The following is a 19,196-nucleotide window of genomic DNA, read 5'->3' on the forward strand; positions in this document are numbered from 1 at the left end:
GGACGAGGATCAAAACACTTGTTGAAGTAGTGTTATTAGGGTTTTCTAAATTGGGGTCTCATCACGTGTTAAATAATCTGTAATTTCTCTGTAATTTACTTCATAAAATTAATAGTTTTGAAGTGACAATAGGTTGTGACAGAACAGACTACATCTAATCTCAGCCTATTCACATTTCTTAAAATGTTTTGCGTTTTATAAGATATTAACACAATAAATACTTTCATAATTTCGAAGTCTCAATGAAAGAGGTCACCAGGAAGACCAAGGCGTAAATGGGAGAACACACAAGATAAAATACTTCATTTCCGAATTCCATGTAACATATCTATTGTTACAATGCCTATTTAAACAACAGAAATTAATTTTCTATTAAGAAAATTTTTTCTGCTGTTGATTAGTATTGCCAAATTAGATTTTATCTTAAAGAAACGCAGTTAAGAATACATGAGGTAGACTAATGCAAATCATTCAACCTGAGAATGTGTGAACTTCACATGTGAGTGGTCTTACAGTCTTTGTCTCATGTAACCGTCTTTATATTAATTTATTTGGGGGAAGATCAATAATTCATCTTTTTTGATCATTATGACAAATTTAATAAAAATGACGCAATTAAAATAAAAAGTTCCATTTGGAAATGAATGAGGGAATGTAAGATCTGGAAAAATGAAGAAATGCTCTAAGGTAAAGACATTAAAAAAAATCATTTATATCGTTCTACAACAAAGGTAAAACAATTTATTTGCAAGTGAAACAAAACGCATCTAAAACATTAACAATGTAAACAGTAAAACTATTTATCAAAGCCTTTGAACAATTGCTTCTATACTAGCATAAGTACCCGTAAGAAATCCAATTATGCCAATGCAGATGATGAAACTGTCCTTCCACAGCAGCCATTTGAGATGACCCAAACCAGATTCCCAATGTATTGCAAGGTCCATTATGGCAGGAAAGAAAAGCGCCAGGGCAGTGCTACTAACAGCACCCACCAGAGAGATAAACAAACTGAGGTGTGGAATCGCTTCTGCTAGAATAACTGTAAACACAGATATTAACAAGTTGAGGTCTGGAATTCATTCTGCTTGAAAAACTGCAGAAACAAACATGAACAGACTGAAGTATGGAATTATATCTGTTGAAATAATTGGTTTGCCATTTTGCAAAGAGAAAGTCCATAAATTAAGTTCTTTTTTCATTCATTCATTCATTCATTCATTCATTCTTTCATTTATTCACATTCCATAAAATCCTTACAAGGTTGAGATAACCAATAGAGATAGAAATGGTCCAGAAATATAAACTCATCTTGCTTAGAAATCAAGCAGTTGACAAAATAACAAGTTTATAGTATACAACATTTAAGTCACATCTAAAAATTTATCTTGAAAATAATAAGTAAGACAATGACAATTTTAAGATAAAAAATTCAGTCCAAATATAATAATAATCATGCTTATACAATATGACAGTTATTTAAAAACCAGTTTATAATATAAGGCAAGTTTGAAAGTTGAATATAATTAGTTGTATTACAGTAACCAATTTACAATATAAGATGAAGGTAATAAAGAATACAAATAATAATATTTACAACTTTAAAACAGTATAATCAAATAAGATCTGTTATAACAGATAATTAAAGTTATTTACAAAAAACAGGATGTGTCCAGTCCAATGGCTAATCAAGCCTGACAAGTTTCAGATCAAAATGAAATGAACCAACCAGAGGTAGGTCCTATTATGTGTAAAAGTAACATTAATCAAAACTGGATACATATGCAACACATAAGGACAGATATGTGACATACTTACATGTTATGAGAACCAGAGAGCTACGGAAGATTATATCTGTGAGGGAGCTGTACTTAAAGGGGCCCCATCTCTTCAGAACGTGGGGCCAGAGGATCTCTATGGGAACATACATCTGCAGAGCATAGGAGAACAGGATTCCAAGGCAGATGGTGAGCTGTACTGCCTGGGCCAGGCTGGAAGCAAAATGGTCTCTAACAGATCCTTCAAAACTTTCTCTACCCACCCTTTCCAGTTCCTTGTTCACTTATCATCTTAACCTGTGACCCCAAAGATTATGACTCACTGACAGCGTCATTAAACGAGTCAAAAATATTAAAATATGAACCTAAATTTTCCTCTGCGATTAATTAAGCACCACAACATAAAGACATATGGGGGAGTGGAGGTGTAGCTCCAAGCATTTATCTTCTTCAGATAAGGTGAGCAGTCAGCTTTTTGGCACCAGCCCCTTTACCCTCACAGAAAGTGCCCCTGGTACTGACTGGAGAGGAGGCTGGATGGGCCCCAGAATTGATCTGGACAGTGTGAGGAAGATAGAATTTCTTGTCCCTGCTGGGAAGTGAAACCCAATTCCTCAGTTATACAGACTGTAGCCTAACCACTACAGTGACTGAGCTGCAACAAAAAATAAACATACAAACTCACATGTCTTGTTGAGGCAGGTTGAGTGTGAGGCTTCCTTGTACATTGTCACCATACTTGAGGTAGCCAAGGAACCCCATGATAACAAGCAGACACGTCACGATGGTCATGCCGATGTTGAGAACGCCAAACCTTCTTGTGAACTGCTCAGGTTGCTTCATTTCATTCTGCAGGGGAAGCACCTGTGTTCAAATCCAGACACAATCACAAAAATTAGAATTATGTTCATAAAAATGGTTCTTCTATCATAAATACTCTAGGGTGATCAGTCAAAATAGTCTTAATGGTTTGAACTTAAGTCTATAAGCAAATTTTGTGGCTGTCCTTGGAAAATGGCAATGGTATGTTGTTATGTATTCGTATATATTGATGATTCAGAGGAATGTGATGCCTTCATATTTAGGGTAAGAAGAATAAGAACCTCAAGCTTTATATATTTTATATAGTTATACCAATGCAAACACAAAACCATTGAAAAGTCAATGAGAGAATGTTAAAAAACGAACTTTGTCAAGGATTCCTAACCTCATTAACTTATAAAGTTGTGGAAACTTAGCTGTAAAACAATAGGTAAAACCAAATATTTTTGTATAGCTGATGGGAACTGATGTGAAATGTAAATATTCTCCTCAGTATCTGTGTTCTTCCTTTAATGTAAGGCACCAATTTTCACATCCATATATGAGTGCACGTAACATCATAGTTTTGAGTGCAAGTATTTCAATCTTTACAATTTTAAACAGCAGGCAGGAAACCAGAAATGTCAGAACTGACTGGTAACAAGTATTTCCTGCATTTAATCTGATCCTCCATGTCTGTCGGGGAACTGGAGTAACTCGTTTGGTATTGAGATGAGTTACAGGCTGGATGGCTAAAATACCGGGCTTCAATTTGCTGCAGGGGCAAGAGATTCTTCTCTTTCCCACAGTGTGAAGAAGCTGGAACATAGAGCTGACTGCTCTCTTCCATCTAGTGCTCAGATTAAAGGTATGTGGATGTACATCGCCAGTCCCCGATACATCTTCATGGCAAGGTGCTTAAGTAATTAATACCAGGGCCAAATTTACTTGTTTTACATCCATATGCATTATTACAAATGATAAAGCAATTCCATCCAGTGTGACTGTTGAAGCTTTTACTACTTCACCTCTTAGCACCCTGACATGTTTTGGTCCTTATAGACCATCATTGGAGGGAACATCAATACCTTTTGAAACTACTATTACATTGGGTGTTTTGATTTTTAAAATACATAAATATACAATATTTGTAATATACACTTTATACAAAATCCAAATTTCTTACAACTACAGCAACTGTCCTTGATGCATTAAAGTTTTTTTTTTAAACTTTTTGTTATTTAAGTTAAAATTCTTTAACCGAATGGGTTCATGTCCCTTGTCCTTTCGTTTTTCTGCCTGGATTGTGATTGAGGCTAGCTCTTTCTAAGGGACCCAACAGAGTAGGTATCTTCCCCCTCACATGAGGACGTAAACAGATCCAGTTTCTGAAACGTCGTGTTTTTTCTTAGTTATTTAGAATCCGGACGATGGACAAAGTCCGAAAACCCAGTATCTCTGTATGTTATACACCATCATCAGAACCCTATAGTATCTACAAACCTAACATACCAATCCAATGCCTTCAAAAGAGTAGATTGCAGTTCCAAAGAACAGAGGAATCTTTGTCCAAGGAGCAATGTACTCTCTGGTGGAGGGAGCTGGGAGTTCCTGGCTGATGTAGTAGAGGGTCACAGCAATACCAACTGTCATGGCGACATTGGCAAACAGAGATAGAGGTACGAGATACTTGAGATCACGAATCCAACAGGACAGCATAATGGGTAAGAGAATGATCGTCATATGTATGTGGATGTCCAACTCTGCATTGTAGTAGTCCATCACCTGCAAGACAGTAATTACTACTGAGTAAAATGGTGAATTTTAACATTCATAATCTCTGTGTTTTATCCATATTATTTATTTATGTATATCATATGATTTGCACAATAAACAGTGACTATGTAAGGGAGTTGGAGTAGGAACTGAATTTGTAAGTATTATTTAATAGATATCTGTATTTCAGTGAATTAGAAATGTAATTCCAATGTTCTGTTATCTAAAATAAAGACTAATTATCAGTAATTTTCTTGACGCAGAATGATAAAATGAGTGTCTTGCCATGAAATATGATAAATTACAGAACTGAATGGGTTTATCTGTATATCTAAAGAGAATCAGAAAGAACTTATATTCATACATACTGATTGTGTCATTAGGTTTTTATTCCATGCTTCAATAATGAATCAACAAGAATTATGGGAATTATCTCTAATTTCATACATGCACAGCTTCAACTTTTAAATGTGAAACTTTGATGAAGTAATGAATTCTAAGACATCTTCATCATAAAGTGAACTTCCTGTAGATGATTACCATTTTCAAATTATCAGAAATGAAGACGAAATACACAGAGCAGAATCCCATTTGAGTCACACAGAGGAAGACATTGATCCACAATCTGTAAGAGGAAGAACAGTGATTGGAGAGGCAACAGTGACTTATCTTACACTATTTGTTTGTTTATTTAAAGAGGCTCTAAGTAAGTAAGACTTTGTAGGACTGAATGATCATGAATACTGAATTGAAAAGGCTGTGAAAGAATCTGTTATGGCCATATCTAATATACTGTCCTGGCATTCTCCTAGAGTGACAGAGGAAAATCACAAAACCACCCTCAGTTACAATAATCAGTTCCCTGCTTGAGATTCGAACTATACAAGCATAATTATACAAGCATTACTGCTCGAGTTAACATGCTCACTAGTCCAATATAAAGAAAAGGTAAGGGAAGGTACAGCACTGGCCACAACAATTTTCTATTCAGCCTACTGTACACAGTGAAACTATCATTAATTAATTTCATGACAAGGAACACTAAGGAACTGGGTATGTGAACTAAATAGTTTTGAGGGTTCCCCTGGATAGCTCAGTTGCTACTGTCACTAGCCTACAGGTTGGTTGACCAAGGAATCTGGGTTCAATTCTAAGCAGAGACAAATATTTTCTCTTCTCCTTGTTCTTGCCAACTTTAGCAGGCAGACTGTGTCACGTGGTCAGCGCAATGGATTCCCACGGTCATTAAATCTCGGTTTTCTAGACTGGAGCCGCTATTTCCTTGAAATAGTTCCTCAATTATCTTCAGGGGGCTGAGTGGACCCCGTTCCAGACGCACTATTTCTCAGAAAATCTCGAAACCGGGATGTCTGGATCTGTAGCCAGGAACACTGACCACTATACCACACAGGCAGCTTTGTCCCTAAGGATAGAGCCCTCAGAACCCATTGGATAGGGGGCTGGGTGGGCTCTAGAGCCGGTCTGGACAGTGTGAACAAGAAAAGAATCTGCTGTCTCTAGCTGGAACTGAACCCAATTCCTTGGCCTTCTAGCCTTTAGCCAAGTCTCTATATCGACTGGACTACCCCAGCTATCATTTTACATCTGTAATAATTTTCTTGTGTTATAAGAAATCTTACTTTATTGTGTAAGGTTCAACGTGATTTTCATGTAAAGCAGAGCGAAATATACAGTTACTGTACAAGACTCTTAGCTATATTCAGGTTTTCAGAGCAGAGAGAAGTAAATACACGTACTGTCTTATGGGATGTGACATACTACCTCTGTCTTCAGGGTCGAAGAATAAAATATGAAAGAAATAGGCAAGAAGCAAGCAGTTACTCACTGGGCTCCACTTCAGGGCCATATCTGGACCAAGTTCTCGACCCTGAAGAAAGGCATTACATTCTTCAATCAGACTGTAAGGCTGCACATCCCAAATGACAGCATTCTTCATAGTTACCTCATTTCGACCCCAGGAAAACTGTGAATGCAATTACTAACACACCAAGTACCCACCTTACAGTTTTCGCAAATCCGTGTAATTTGGGGGGCCCTGTTTTGAAGGAGAGTTCCATTGTCTCCGCAAACGTTGGCAGAACCGGGCTTCTTGTTCTCCTCTGCAGTTCCCTGGCGCCAGAGAGCTGAAACAATTGAATTAAGCCATGAAGCTGGCCTCTCGCTTAGGGCAAGTTCACAAATTAAAGATCACTGAAAACAGAGTAATAGGTAGTGTCACCCCTGCCCATAATTAATTAAGCATCACGAAATGAAGATGTATGGGAGAGTGGAGGTACAGACCATTCTTAACCACAACACTAGATGGAGATTTGTGGTTAGTTTCAGGTCCTGGCCACAGTATCCGAAGTCCCAGGTGCCTGTTGAGTAGGCTGGGTGGACCCCAACCAGTCTGAACATTATCGAGAGGACAAAAATCTCTTGCCCCTAATGGAAGGCGAACCCCAACCCCTATGTGGGCCAGTCCATAACCTAGTCGCCATACCAACTGAGCTATCTATGCTGTCTCGACAACAGGGTGCTTAAGGGAATATTTGGATCGAAGAGGGAAAAGTTCCAGGAGACTAAAAGAAATTACATATTGAGGAGGTTCATAATCTGTACTATTCACAAAATATGATGAAAAAATCAAGAGAGAGATGGGCGAGACATGTAGCACGCACAAACTTTCGTCCAGAATACCCGAGGAGAATAAATCACTAGAAAGACCGAAGCATACATACGTCTAGGATGATATTGAGATGGATGGGAGGTTGTGGACTGGATTCATCTGGCTCAGTACAGGGACCAGTGGCGGGCCCTTTTGCACACGGCAATGAAACCTCGGGACAAATGCAATCAGAGTAATTTATTGACCAGCTGACAGAGTATTGGTTTCTCAAAAAGGAGTCTGGACCATGGGGTTGGTTGGTTAGTTAGTTAGTTACTTAATTATTGCTCCGGTGAACATGCTTAATCTCTTAGTACGTTTGTTTGTAAATTATGCAACGCCACACTCAACGGACTTCTAACTTCCGGGACGTAACGCCGTGTAACCCACTGAAAGTCAACAGACATTTCCTAGAAACAGGTCACCTCCATCTTCACCTTTGGAGAATAAGACAAGCAAGGAACCAGCCAGGCTCTGCAGAACATGACCACGTCTATGAGTATCCGTGCTTCAGACTGGATCAACTGGATGATGTTAGTACAGAGGTACAGAGTTACCGCTACTCCAAACCTGTTAAGTTTATTTACTGCGAACTCTGTTGCTACTAGATGGGGCTGAGGTAGTGTGCGTCTTCTGAGTGCTCTGTGTGGCAATAACGGATAGGCTCGCCGTGTTCTCCCAAGTTCCCTCGCGTCATAATAACCCATGGTCACTCAGCGACCTCTCCCTCAAACAGACCGACACGGCCTTGCGTCTCCTCTCGCTGGTTCAGGAAATTAACATGCAAATACTTGTAAAACTGGAAACGCGAAGCTTTCCTTGTGCTTAACTAAACCCCACACCATTAAGGTGTAGTGTGGAGCGGAGGTATAGTACTGAGAATTCTTAACCTCGGCATTGGATGCCGATGAACATTTAGTATCACGCCCCGGCTAATTTACCTCGAGTACTAATTGAATAGGGAGCCGGGTTAATTCATTCCATATATGAACGAGCTACGGGCTGCACGGCCCGGGTTCGATTCCCTGCAGGGGAAACATTCTCTTTTCTTCACAGCGTCCAGACCAGCTCTGGGGCCCACTCAGCCATCTACGCAATTAGTGGCGGGGCGATTTAACATAAAAATTTCGTCGTATGTAGCCCTCCCAACGTTACTATAAAAATACTTACGAAAAGTACTATTTTCTGGGATATAACGCCATGTAGTCAACCGACGTTTCGGAGGAACATATCGCCTCCATCTTCAGGTTCGAATAAGACGAGCAAGTTAGAGGCGTGGAAGCTAATTGAGATCATAAGAAATAAAGCCCCTGATCATCTTCTTTCCTTTGCTCATAGCAGAGTCCACTTCAGAAACCTTTACGTCATTCATTTCCCAACGCTTTACTCTATCTCAAACGTACTTCTACCAGGAGGAAGAACGGGCACTGGCTGTGAACCTTAAAAGTTGGAAGAATTCCCCAAATCCAATATCTCTCGTTCATGATTTGGGGCTTGTATCACATGTCAATGAGGACCCAATTACCAAGAAACGCAGTCTCAGCCCACGATACGTATACAAGTACAGAGGTACTTACCAACATGTGCTGGCTGTACACACAGATGACCCCCAGAAGCAACGTGATGAGCGGCGAGGCGATCAGCCCGGCGTTACGGAACGCGTCCCCCATGGCAAACATCCCCGAACCGACGTTCCCTTTCAACAGGTGTATAAGCGTCTCTAGAAACCTTCGTGTCGGGCCACGAAGCAAGGACAGTCATTATTATCTGACTGAAACGTGAGTACGGAAACTTGAACCAGAACAAGACACATGTTCATAATTCACAATCAGACGAACTCCTGACGCTGGACACAAGTGGGGCACCAGGAGGCGACACCTCAGAACCTTTAAACGTGAAGTACCGACTGCATCGGCACAGGGAACTTACATTAAAACCTCCAGAGCCGAAGAGATCTCTTCGTTTTTAATCAATTAGTGTAGTATTTCTGTCAGCAGATGGCATAAAGTGTGATATACCATTGTTTAGAATAATCTACACCGTGATTTTAGACCGCAATCGAACTATACCGACCGAGAGACCGCCGCTTGTAGGCGAAGTTTAGTGCCAACTTTTGAGGACAGAAGGTGTCGCGTGGTCAGCGCAACGAATCCCCACGACCATTAATCTCGGGTTTCCAGACCGCAGCTCCTATTTTCTTCAAACAGTTCCTCAGTTATCCTCACGAGGCTGAGTGGACCCCGTTCCAGACCCAATACTTATCAGAAATCGAACCAGGGACCTCTGAGTCTGTAGCCAGGAATTATGACCACTAGACCACAGGGAACCATTCGAGCCTGATGTAAGTATGTGTGGGGTGCCGGGTTCTACAGACATGTCGGTGTGAGTTCGGGGTTATCACAAGGCTGATTGTACTCCATCTGCTTTGGGAACGAGAGTGCGTCAAAGTAAGTCAGTGACGTAGGACGTGACATCATCAATAGAAACACGACAGATTCTGTTTTCTAGATATTTCCGCTACTCATACTATGGCGGGACATTCAGACATACTCAGACAGAAATTTTATTGCGTAAGGTTGGCTACTGAAGTTACGGTGTACCCTGGTTCGTAGAAAAGATGTTGATTTTATGAGGATTACTGTCTTCTGACCGCCTCTATGGTCTAGTGGTCAGAGTTCCTGGCTACATATCCAGAGATCCGTGTTCGATTCCCGGCGCGACCAGATTTTCTGAGGAGTAGTGGGTCTGGAACGGGGTCCACTCAGCCTCGTAAGGATAACTGAGAAGCTATTTCTAGGAAATAGCGGCTGCGGTCTATAAAACTGAAATTAACGGCCGTGGGGATCCGTTGCGCTGACCACGCGACACCCTCTATCAGCTAAAATTTGCACTAACTTCGCCGACAAGCGGCGGTCGCTCGGTCGGTATATTCGTTTGCGGACTACAGGCCACGGATTTTTTTTACTGTCTTCTGGGATGTGCCGTGTACTCTGGAAGGGCATTTAACATTCCGAACTAATCTCCTGCTTCCATATTGGGCGTCGATTTAATTGTTCCGTTTATCTTACTTCAGTTTATCTCACAGAACCTCTCTCCACAGCTGCGCCCCTTTCACTGCCTCACGTTCTGAGCCCCAATCAATTTGCACCTCTCCCAATGTATCGTCCATACATTCAACCGTTATTTTCATTGGTGGGCAATGTTACAACACCTTCGGTACCTTGACTATGCCTGCGTCAATGTAATTTAGTGACGTAAACGTTACGCCATCAGTAGAAACTCACTAGGTTATATTTTCAATGTACTTCCGGTATTCATGAGCCGTTGGGAAATTCAAACATATTTGCGCGGGACATTTCTTCTGAAAGGTTGGCTACACATGGTGTGACGTAACATTGTTCGTAGCGTAGTTAGACTTTTATAATGACTGATACGTGGGAGAAGATTCGGAAGGAAGTGGCCGTGGCTTATGCTAAGAAATATCCAGGGATTTACCTCCCTTCCTTCTATCATTGATATTTTTAACGAGCGGCTTAATTTTCTGCCCTGAAACCTTGATAAAGACCTATCAGACTACACGGCGTCACGTCCCAAAAGACAGCGAGTGTCATGCAGAGTTTGAAGGCAATGTCTGAGGCCGTAGAACTTACGATGTGGGATGATGTACTTCACCGTGGCCCTCAATGAGAGGACAAGCGGCAGGAGGTGCCTTGCCATCTTCCACTGATATGTCCTTGGGTTTCGGTGACGTCACTTTGCTGCAACAATTTAACACAAGACAAGAAAATTAAACGAAAAGCAGGAGGCGAATCCTAAGTATGCTTTGAAAATATCAGATCTTAACTAACTTCATGGAGCTGAGCTTTTCTTGAGAAGCCGTCAATTCTACAGCTACTCAAGAATTTCCCAGCATTTTATGGAACCGGAAGATTCATTACAGTGTACACAAGAGCCCTCCACTGGTTCATATCCTGAGCCAGATCAATCCAATCTATCCCATCTCTCTCTAAGGTCAATTTTAATATTTTCCACCCACCTATGTCTTGGTCTTCCCAGTGGCCTCTTTCTTTCTGGCTTTACCTACCAATAACCTATATGGATTCCTCTTCTCCTCCATTCGTGCTACATGCCCTGCCCACCTCATCCTCCTTGACTTGATCATTCTAATTATACAAGAGTACAAGTTATGAAGCTCCTCATTATGCAGTTTTCTCCAACCTCCTGTCACTTCATCTCTCTTCGGTCCAAATATTCTCAACACCCTGTTCTCAAACACCCTCAGTCTATGTTCCTCCCTTAATGTCAGAGACCCAGTTGCACACCCACTCAGAGCCACAGGAAGAAATAGTTTTGTCTATTCAAAATTTTATGTTCTTAGACAGCAGTAATTGAAATTTTAGTTGAGCTAGAAAGGAGAATATCAAAGCATAACTCATACAGCTTCCTCTCCTACTGGAGACATTTCTAGTTCTCCAGAACCTTCGCCATTATGACTGTTAAATATTTCATTTCCCCTAAGAGCTTCCCACTTAATAACAAACTCTATATATTCAGACTACGAAAATAGAATGTTCGTAACTGTTGACTCGTAAAAAAAACCTAAAACTATCCCTGTAACAGGCCGTGAAGGCCCATAGGGTTGTGAGACGTCGAGGTTCCCATATTTTCTAGAGAATCGGCTCATACATGGCGGTGAGGTTATCAGTCTTAAGCGCCAGCCTGCCGCCCTTTACCCCCAGGAAGATTCCTGGTACTCATTTCTGTTAGAGGCTGAGTCGACCACAGGGCTATAGTGCGGCTGGAAGGATTAGGTTAATTTAAAAATTTAATGACCTCATCGGGAATCGAATCCGCGGCCTTAACCTATAAATATTGTCTAGATACTTCTGTGATTATGTCCATGCGTAATTTCATTTGCCTGGCTCCGATAGTTTATTGGGTATCGCCAACGAACGAGAAGCGAAGGGAATTTTTGCACGTCGTCCATTTTGTTTTTTATGTTCTATGAAAAAGATAACACTACATCGCCAAATGTTGTTTCTTTCTCTAAGTTCTATAGTGACACGCAACCTCACAATTTCGCGCGTCCACCATATTGTTATTATGAGAAAATTAAAAGTTACGACGCTGGGGTGACTTCTCTCTCGTTTCTTAGCCTAGGACAGGCAAGTAGGCTAAATATACAGTACCTGAGTATTTCCAAGGCCGTGATCTGGGGTTATGAACCGTTTAGTTCGGTAAGAAATGACAATATTAGCTAAAAAGAATTGCTTCCGTTATGTGTCAACATATCCAGGGAAATGATGATCTTATATCAAGAAGCAAATATTATACTCTCACCTTTGCCAAAGTCAAAGTCAAATTCAGAGTTGCTTAATATTGGCGCTTTACCGCCAATTATTTCGTCTTGGCGTCAAGGTGCTTGAGGTCACGACTAGAGATTTTTTTCTTCAACTAAACTCTTGCGGTAATAGTCCTTATGTAACATCCTCTGACGAGTAGATGGGTTTGTCTCTTCTGAATACGCTTGGCCTTTGTCAAGTGTATAGTTCTCATACATAACTTGTTACTGAAAATTCTTCCTTGTGCAGTCAGAGGCTTTGCAAAGCAGATAATGGCTATCTTACGTATCTTATACTACAACGGCAGCTTAGTCACTTGAACGGCCGTAAGCTTGACCACCGCCAAGTTTAAGCCCTTTTTACTTTCTATCTCTGGTTCGCCTTATCCTACGCTGCGATCATATTCATTCTCATGATTCTGTATGACCTCGGCTTGTTAACTGTAAAGTGTTGTTATTATAATGATGTAAATACGGAAGGTCGAAAGCCGTGTGCAAATCACGGACCGGTTTGCATCTCGGAAGATTTCCAGTAGTGCGCAGAAACTTGTTTTGCAGGCGCTGCCGCTAATTCCCAGGCGGGAACTGCTTCAGTTATTAGTGACCTGATCAGTGCCTTATGGAGGGTTAGTTTCATGTTAGCGCTTGAAAGCTCACTTCTGCGTAGGGAGTAGATTCTAATGAATGTTCTGAAGGCCTTGGCTTCAGTCAGTTCTGTGTGCGGTCCTCATGTATCCTCTTATCGAAGATTACACCGAGATATTTTACATGATAGCATGATACATGGAGGTGAGTGGTGAGCTTCACGTCCTGGCCGCTTTACCTACGGTACCCACTAGATGGGAGGAGACGGGATTGCGTAGTCGGTATAGCGACTAGCTACGGGCTGGACAACTGAGGGGTTGGAGTTCGAGTCCCGGTAGGGTAAAACATTTTCTCTTCTTCACGTCGTCCAGACCTGCCCTGGGGTCCACCCAACCTCCTATCCAATGGGTACCGTGGGTTCTATCCCTGGAGGTAAAGCGGCCGGGGCATGAATCTGACCACTCACCTCTAGTTAGTGCTGAGGTCAAGAAAACCTGGATCTATACAACCACTCCCCCACACGCCTTCATGGCGTAGTGCTTAATTAGTTAAACACAAGGACGACTTTCTCTTACCTTTTACTTTACCCATTGGATAGGGGGAGGCTGGGTGGGCCCCACAGCCTGTTTGGACGCTAGGAGAATGGTTTTAACACCTCCTAGGATCGAACCCTGGTCATCCATCCCACAGCCCGTCACTATACTGACTGAGCTATCCCGGCTCTATAATATTCAAGCAGGAGAATAACAGAAGAGAATAGCTACAAACAAAGACGAGAGGACTACAGAAACTAATGGATGTTGTATTCGCAGCCGGGCGTGAAAGTCACGTGGTCAGCTGAAGTCATGGTCATTTCCGTTTGGGTTGATGCGGTGCGTTTCTTATGTGTTTGTGTTGTTCTGTGTGTACGTAGCGGCCTTGGAACGGGTTGATACATCGCCCAAGGGGTCCTACCGATTGTATGAAAGCGCGTCCAGATGTCCGCAAGGGTTGTAGATAGTTTTGTTTCGTAAGGCGACATTGACTCAAGCATGAACGCCATGTAGTCCGTTGGAAGTCAACCAACGTTTCGGACGGACTAGTCGCTTCCATATTCAGGGCCGAACAATAAGCCAAGCAAAAAACCAACATGAAGCAGGTCTTCCATAACATGGCTAATTCCTTCCTTTGCTTATTCTCCGATCCTGAAGATGAAGACGATATGTTCCTTCGAAACGTCAGCTGACTTTCAAACAGACTACACGACTCTGTAACCCTGAAGATAAAACTCTTCATAACCATTGCTGTGAGAACATCAGATGAAATTCTTCTGAGTTGTACGTGGGGGCTGTCCGGTTGGAATTTGACCGAGACACTTATGATAACTGAGAGATTCTTCGTGAATTTCCTCAGTTACTTCACGCAAAGGCCACGACAATATCTCTAATTAGGCTAAGGCGGTTTCCTTCCTCAACATTTCGAATTCATCATTCTGCACACGTTGCAACATTCGGCGCAACACAGACCCAGATGGAGACAGCATCGCGAACTACGCGACAAACAGACAGATGCTAAACGGTTCTGACGATGGTGTGTAACACTCAGAATTACTGGGTTTGGGGGCTTTGTCCATAGTCCTGTATTCTAGAAACTAGAAAACACAAAGTTTCGGAAACCGGATCTGTTTCCTTCATAAATTTCTGCCCCCCTCCCCCCCAATTTCTACCATATTTCCACGAATCACAATTTTTATTGCATATTTTCCTGTTATCTTCCTCCGAATTGGCCTGGTCTCAGGCAGTTAAATAGCTGCAGTGAATTTGACAGGGGTTGTCCAGTGATTGAGGTTGGCTCTTTCTAAGGGACGAAACGGAGCAGGTGCCCCCCTTCACCCCATGGCATAAACAAATCCACTTTCCGAAACGTGCTTTCTAGTTCTCAGAGTACCGGGCGATGGATAAAGTTTGAAAACCCAGTAATTCTGAAATGTATTATTATTTCGTTGGGAGCCGGGGAAGCGCAGTCGGTGGATGGACGACCGAGGGATCGGAGTTCGAGTCCCTGTAGGGTCAAGAATTTCTCTTCCTAACATCGTCCAGACTGGCTCTGGGGGTCCACCCAACTTCCTATCCAATGGGTACCGCTGGTTCTTTCCCGGGGTAAAGCGACAGGGGCGTGAAGCTGACCACTCACCTCCAACTAGTGCCGAGGTCAAGAAAATGTGGATCTATACATCCACTTCCCCATACGCCTTCATGGTGTAGTGCTTAATTAGCTGGGCACAGGGACAACTTTACCGTTTACATTTTATTATTATTTCATTGAGATAGCTCAGTCACAAAATCGATTAGGCAAAGACTAGTCTACCGATAAATCGGGGTTCGATTCCCAGGAGAGGAGAACTGCGCTGTGGGGCCCACCCACTTTCTTATCCAGTGGGTATCGAGGGCTGTTTCCCTGGGGGTAAAGCGGCAGTGCCGAGGTTTTGAATGGTGGACCTATACCTCCACTCCCCCATATGCCTTCATGGCGTGGTGTTTAAGTAAGTAAATATAGGGAAAACTTTAAATTTGACTATTGTTTCTCTTCCCCCCTCCTTTTATTCTCCGGCTTTCAAGGGCTTAAACCGGAAGGAGAAGCGGTTCCACCAGGAACCCTGGCACGTCGATCTCTCGAATTTGTGCCAATGTTTCGGGTCAGAAGGGTTCATGACACATTTAAGTCCAAACACATCAGCCCCACATTCCAGCACTACCTGATTCCGTCGTGGTTATACCTCAGCGACGTTGCGGTAGCACCGCCTTTCGTCCCCCCATGCGTGTCTGCAAGGGACTCTTCTTCTTGGGCAATCCCCTTGTCCATTATCAAGCTGAAAGCAGAATAAACATTGACATTGGTCCCTGGCACATCCTTCCTTTACTGAGGCCACTCAAAGCAGCCCGATGGATAGCGGGAACGCGAGAGCTCGGGGCTTCCCCTCTCTACTCATGGGAGCCGGCAGGGGAGGAAAAGTCACGTGCCTGCCCCTCCCCGGAGGGGGTGTTTTAAAGAATAAGTTAAAAAGTAAAGGAAAACTAAATATTAATATTAAAATAAGAAGTTCTGTGAAGAGCTAATCACCTACTTTCCTTTGATACGAAACGGACCGTATAGAAAGCGACTCGTCTAACAATTCTTCTCTTGTTGAATGTGTATTCGTTGCCGCGGTTAAGTTTTTTTTACCCAGCAACGTTACAGGGATACACACACAGACTCATGGGAGGGATTTATGAAGTACGCCGTTGAGATGGGCTCAGGTGCCATGATATATACATACCGAGTTTCATGAGGACTGGTTCAGGCATTCAAAAGTTGGTGGGAGAGATTCACAGACACACAGATACAATGGTGATTGCATAGACCTACGTTTATTATTTTTCAAAACATGGAAAGTAGGCTGATAAAATATAGGGATATGCCATCTTTCATGCGAACAGAATGGCTGGACGAGTGGAGGGGAATATAGGGAAGCATAACAGGTAGAGGGAGAAGTCGAAGGACTAGATCCATGGAACTCATTTTCGTGGCCTTACTCCGTGGCTTGAGTCCGCAAGCAAACTATACCGACCGAGCGATCGCCGCTTGTCGGGGAAGTTAGTGCCAACTTTAGCGGCTAGAGGGTGTCGTATGGTCCGCGCAACGGATCCCCACGGCCGTTAATCTCGGTTTTCTAGACCGGAGCCGCTATTTCCTTGAAATAGCTCCTCAATTATCCTCATGAGGCTGAGTGGACCCCGTTCCAGACCCACTACTTCTCAGAAAATCTGGTAGCGCCGGGAATCGAACCCGGACCTCTGGATCTGTAGCCAGGAACTCTGACCACTAGACCACAGATGCGGTCTTTCTGTGGCTTCAGTAAAGCGCAACGAACTCTTGCTTTTGAAAGCTCAGTTCAGGAACCATCTAAGAAAACAAAAACAACCTGCATAATGACGAGTGTCCTCTTCGAGACTGACCCAAGAAACTGGGAATGGTTGAGCACGCGGATGCAGAAACTGGGGACGTCTAAGAAGACGATCAGATGATAGTTTCTGAGACGGAACGGGCTAACAGAAACCTCTCTTGAAGCAGATGTAGATAATCTTGATATCTCAATTAAAACATGAAATTCTTCTTTGAGCTTATCCAAATAAGTACTTGAGCGCTGATGCCTGCATATCTGAGTATATCTACATTCCTGACGAAGGGAATTAGACCAAAGAATGAAGCTATGGATGTTAGTGTCAGGGGCTGAATCAGGTCGCGTTCACGGACAGCTTTATCTTCTGAAGACGTTATCGGCTGCCAATATTGATACAAGAATTTCTTCAGTAAGACAGCAGCCACTGATAACACCATTTTGGAGGATTTAACGATCGTAAGCTGGTAATTAAATGGTACATTTCAAAACTTAACTCTTAAATCTGTATTTTATTATATATGATATGTGCCATAAATACAACAAGAAGTTTTAAGCAGAACTAATAGTTTACTTTTCTTTGAAACGACACGGATCACATGGGACACGACGCGTCCAGTAATTTCATTGCCTAGGGAACGTGTTTACCGAGCCGTTGCCTAGAAACGATAGAGCGAATAGACATACAGACTGATGGGAGGGATTTATGCAGTACGCCACTGATATAAATTGTGAAGATATGCAAACCATGTTTCATAAGAATTGGTTCAGACGTTAAGGGGGAGGGGGGTTCACAGAAACACAGACAGCAATTAAAAAAAAAAACCCTGTGCAACATGACATCATGCGTTAATTGACTTGCCTTTCTGGGCAGCGAAAAATCGAAACCGGTTACCGTTTGAATCGAGCACGGCATGCAGGCGAACGTCCGGGGTGTTCCGGTCATTGTTATATATAAAATGCACCTACAAATATTTTGAATAAATAATCTTTCAATTTGAAATTCGGTAATCCAACGTCTTTAATTACTTCGGATTATCGAGGCTGCGCTGTACATCAATTCATTTCTGCAAGAAAATGGAAAGAATGCCAGTACCTTATAGTAACTTCCTACAGTTGACTCTTTGGCCCCTGCGTTTATGTTGTCCTTTTGCCGCTACACAAACGGGAAGTTCAATGAACGAAGAAACACCAACGCAAGGAGCCAAGACTCTCTTCACGAACCAGCAACGCACTGACGGGTACTGATATAGTGACGCCTTGACCCACCTGTCGACAATGTATCAGCGGTAGTCTAATCACGAGGAGTGTTATGGGCCGGTAATGTAGTCTGTCTTTATACTTGACAGCTCTCAACAGCAAGCGCTGTGGAAGTGCTCGAGACCACAGACAAACAGCTATTGCAGCGTATGCATAAGTTATAGTACCACACTGCAGCTGCAATCACTGTCCCGCTACTTGATACACATCTCACGCTCAACTCAGAAGCCAATATAAACACACGGCTCACAGTCCAGGCGAGACAAGAGAAATGGTATTGTATTTTTGAAGAAATATCTTTTGTTACTATTCAGTTATTTAAAACAATAAGCTTATGTAACTGTGGGGAGAAATGGCTAGCTAAAGGTGAAAAAAGGTAAAGTCCTTGTGCTTAATTAAGCACTACGCCATGAAGGTGTGTGGGGGAGCGGATGTATAGATCCACATTTTCTTGATCTCGACACTAGTTGCTGGCGAGTGGTCAGCTTCACACCTCTGTCACTTTAACCCTGGGAAAAGAGCCCCAGTACCCATTAGATGGGCACCAGAGCCGGTCTGGATGAGATGGAGAAAATTCTTTATCCCATCAGAGCCCAAACTGAGACCCCTCCGTTGCCCAGCCAATAGCCAGTCGCTATACCAACTGCTACACAGAAATAGCAAGACTGTGACAAAACAGAACCAGTTCCCTTAGTTTTACAGATATTTCTAGGGCTTATGAATGTTCTTAAATAATTCTGTGCTACCAAGTTATTCAGAAAATAGTCACACAAATAGCCAAAAGAAATATCCCACACAGCTACATTCTTGAACACACTAGGATTTGCCACATCACATGTAAACAAAATTATACAGTGAATTGAAATGGGCAGAGTATCAAGGCATATTTTAAACATTAATCTCAACTACCTGCCCACTTTCACTGCCAGAAACTCAAGATGCCGGCTTTAAGCAGTACAGAAGCAGTTTGCAGTATTTCACAGAAATCAACTAGTCTATGTACTTGCATTCATGGAATAGCTACATGCATCATCAAGTGACTGAGGAGACTGCTCATGAGAGGGCAGTCTG

General features: G+C 42.5%; 1 protein-coding gene across 4 annotated transcripts; it reads right to left on the reverse strand.

Annotated features, from left to right (window-relative positions):
* Window positions 1–9: 9 nt before the first annotated feature.
* Window positions 10–18,396, reverse strand: LOC111869226 (proton-coupled amino acid transporter-like protein CG1139). Of its 4 annotated transcripts, none has more exons than XM_023860564.2 (10): window positions 17,962–18,396; window positions 15,705–15,797; window positions 10,674–10,781; window positions 8,601–8,751; window positions 6,375–6,499; window positions 4,896–4,980; window positions 4,092–4,364; window positions 2,464–2,642; window positions 1,819–1,991; window positions 10–1,042 (listed from the first exon to the last, which is right to left on the reverse strand). In XM_023860564.2, exons 2-10 carry the CDS (start codon window positions 15,788–15,790, stop codon window positions 804–806), a joined length of 1,419 nt encoding a protein of 472 aa, XP_023716332.1. In that variant the 5' UTR covers window positions 15,791–15,797; window positions 17,962–18,396; the 3' UTR covers window positions 10–803. The 4 variants fall into 4 exon arrangements, with proteins under 4 accessions (XP_023716332.1, XP_023716331.1, XP_023716334.1 ...); XM_023860563.2 differs by having other exon boundaries at window positions 15,684–15,797; XM_023860566.1 differs by lacking the exons at window positions 15,705–15,797; window positions 17,962–18,396 and having other exon boundaries at window positions 8,601–8,794; window positions 10,674–10,757.
* Between the last annotated feature and the right edge of the window lie 800 nt (window positions 18,397–19,196).

Source organism: Cryptotermes secundus, unplaced genomic scaffold, assembly GCF_002891405.2.
Source record: "Cryptotermes secundus unplaced genomic scaffold, Csec_1.0 scaffold2069, whole genome shotgun sequence".
Taxonomy (NCBI): domain Eukaryota; kingdom Metazoa; phylum Arthropoda; class Insecta; order Blattodea; family Kalotermitidae; genus Cryptotermes; species Cryptotermes secundus.

Bases quoted from the DNA above. Each gene is read 5' to 3' on its own strand.
- LOC111869226 (XM_023860563.2), bottom strand. From the start codon at position 15,790: ATGGACAAGGGGATTGCCCAAGAAGAAGAGTCCCTTGCAGACACGCAT. The intron at 2,643-4,091 runs GTATGTTAGGTT...ATTTGAACACAG, and splicing joins CTTTTGAAGGCATTGGATTG to GTGCTTCCCCTGCAGAATGA. The intron at 1,992-2,463 runs GTGAGTTTGTAT...TTTTGCTTCCAG, and splicing joins AACCTGCCTCAACAAGACAT to CCTGGCCCAGGCAGTACAGC.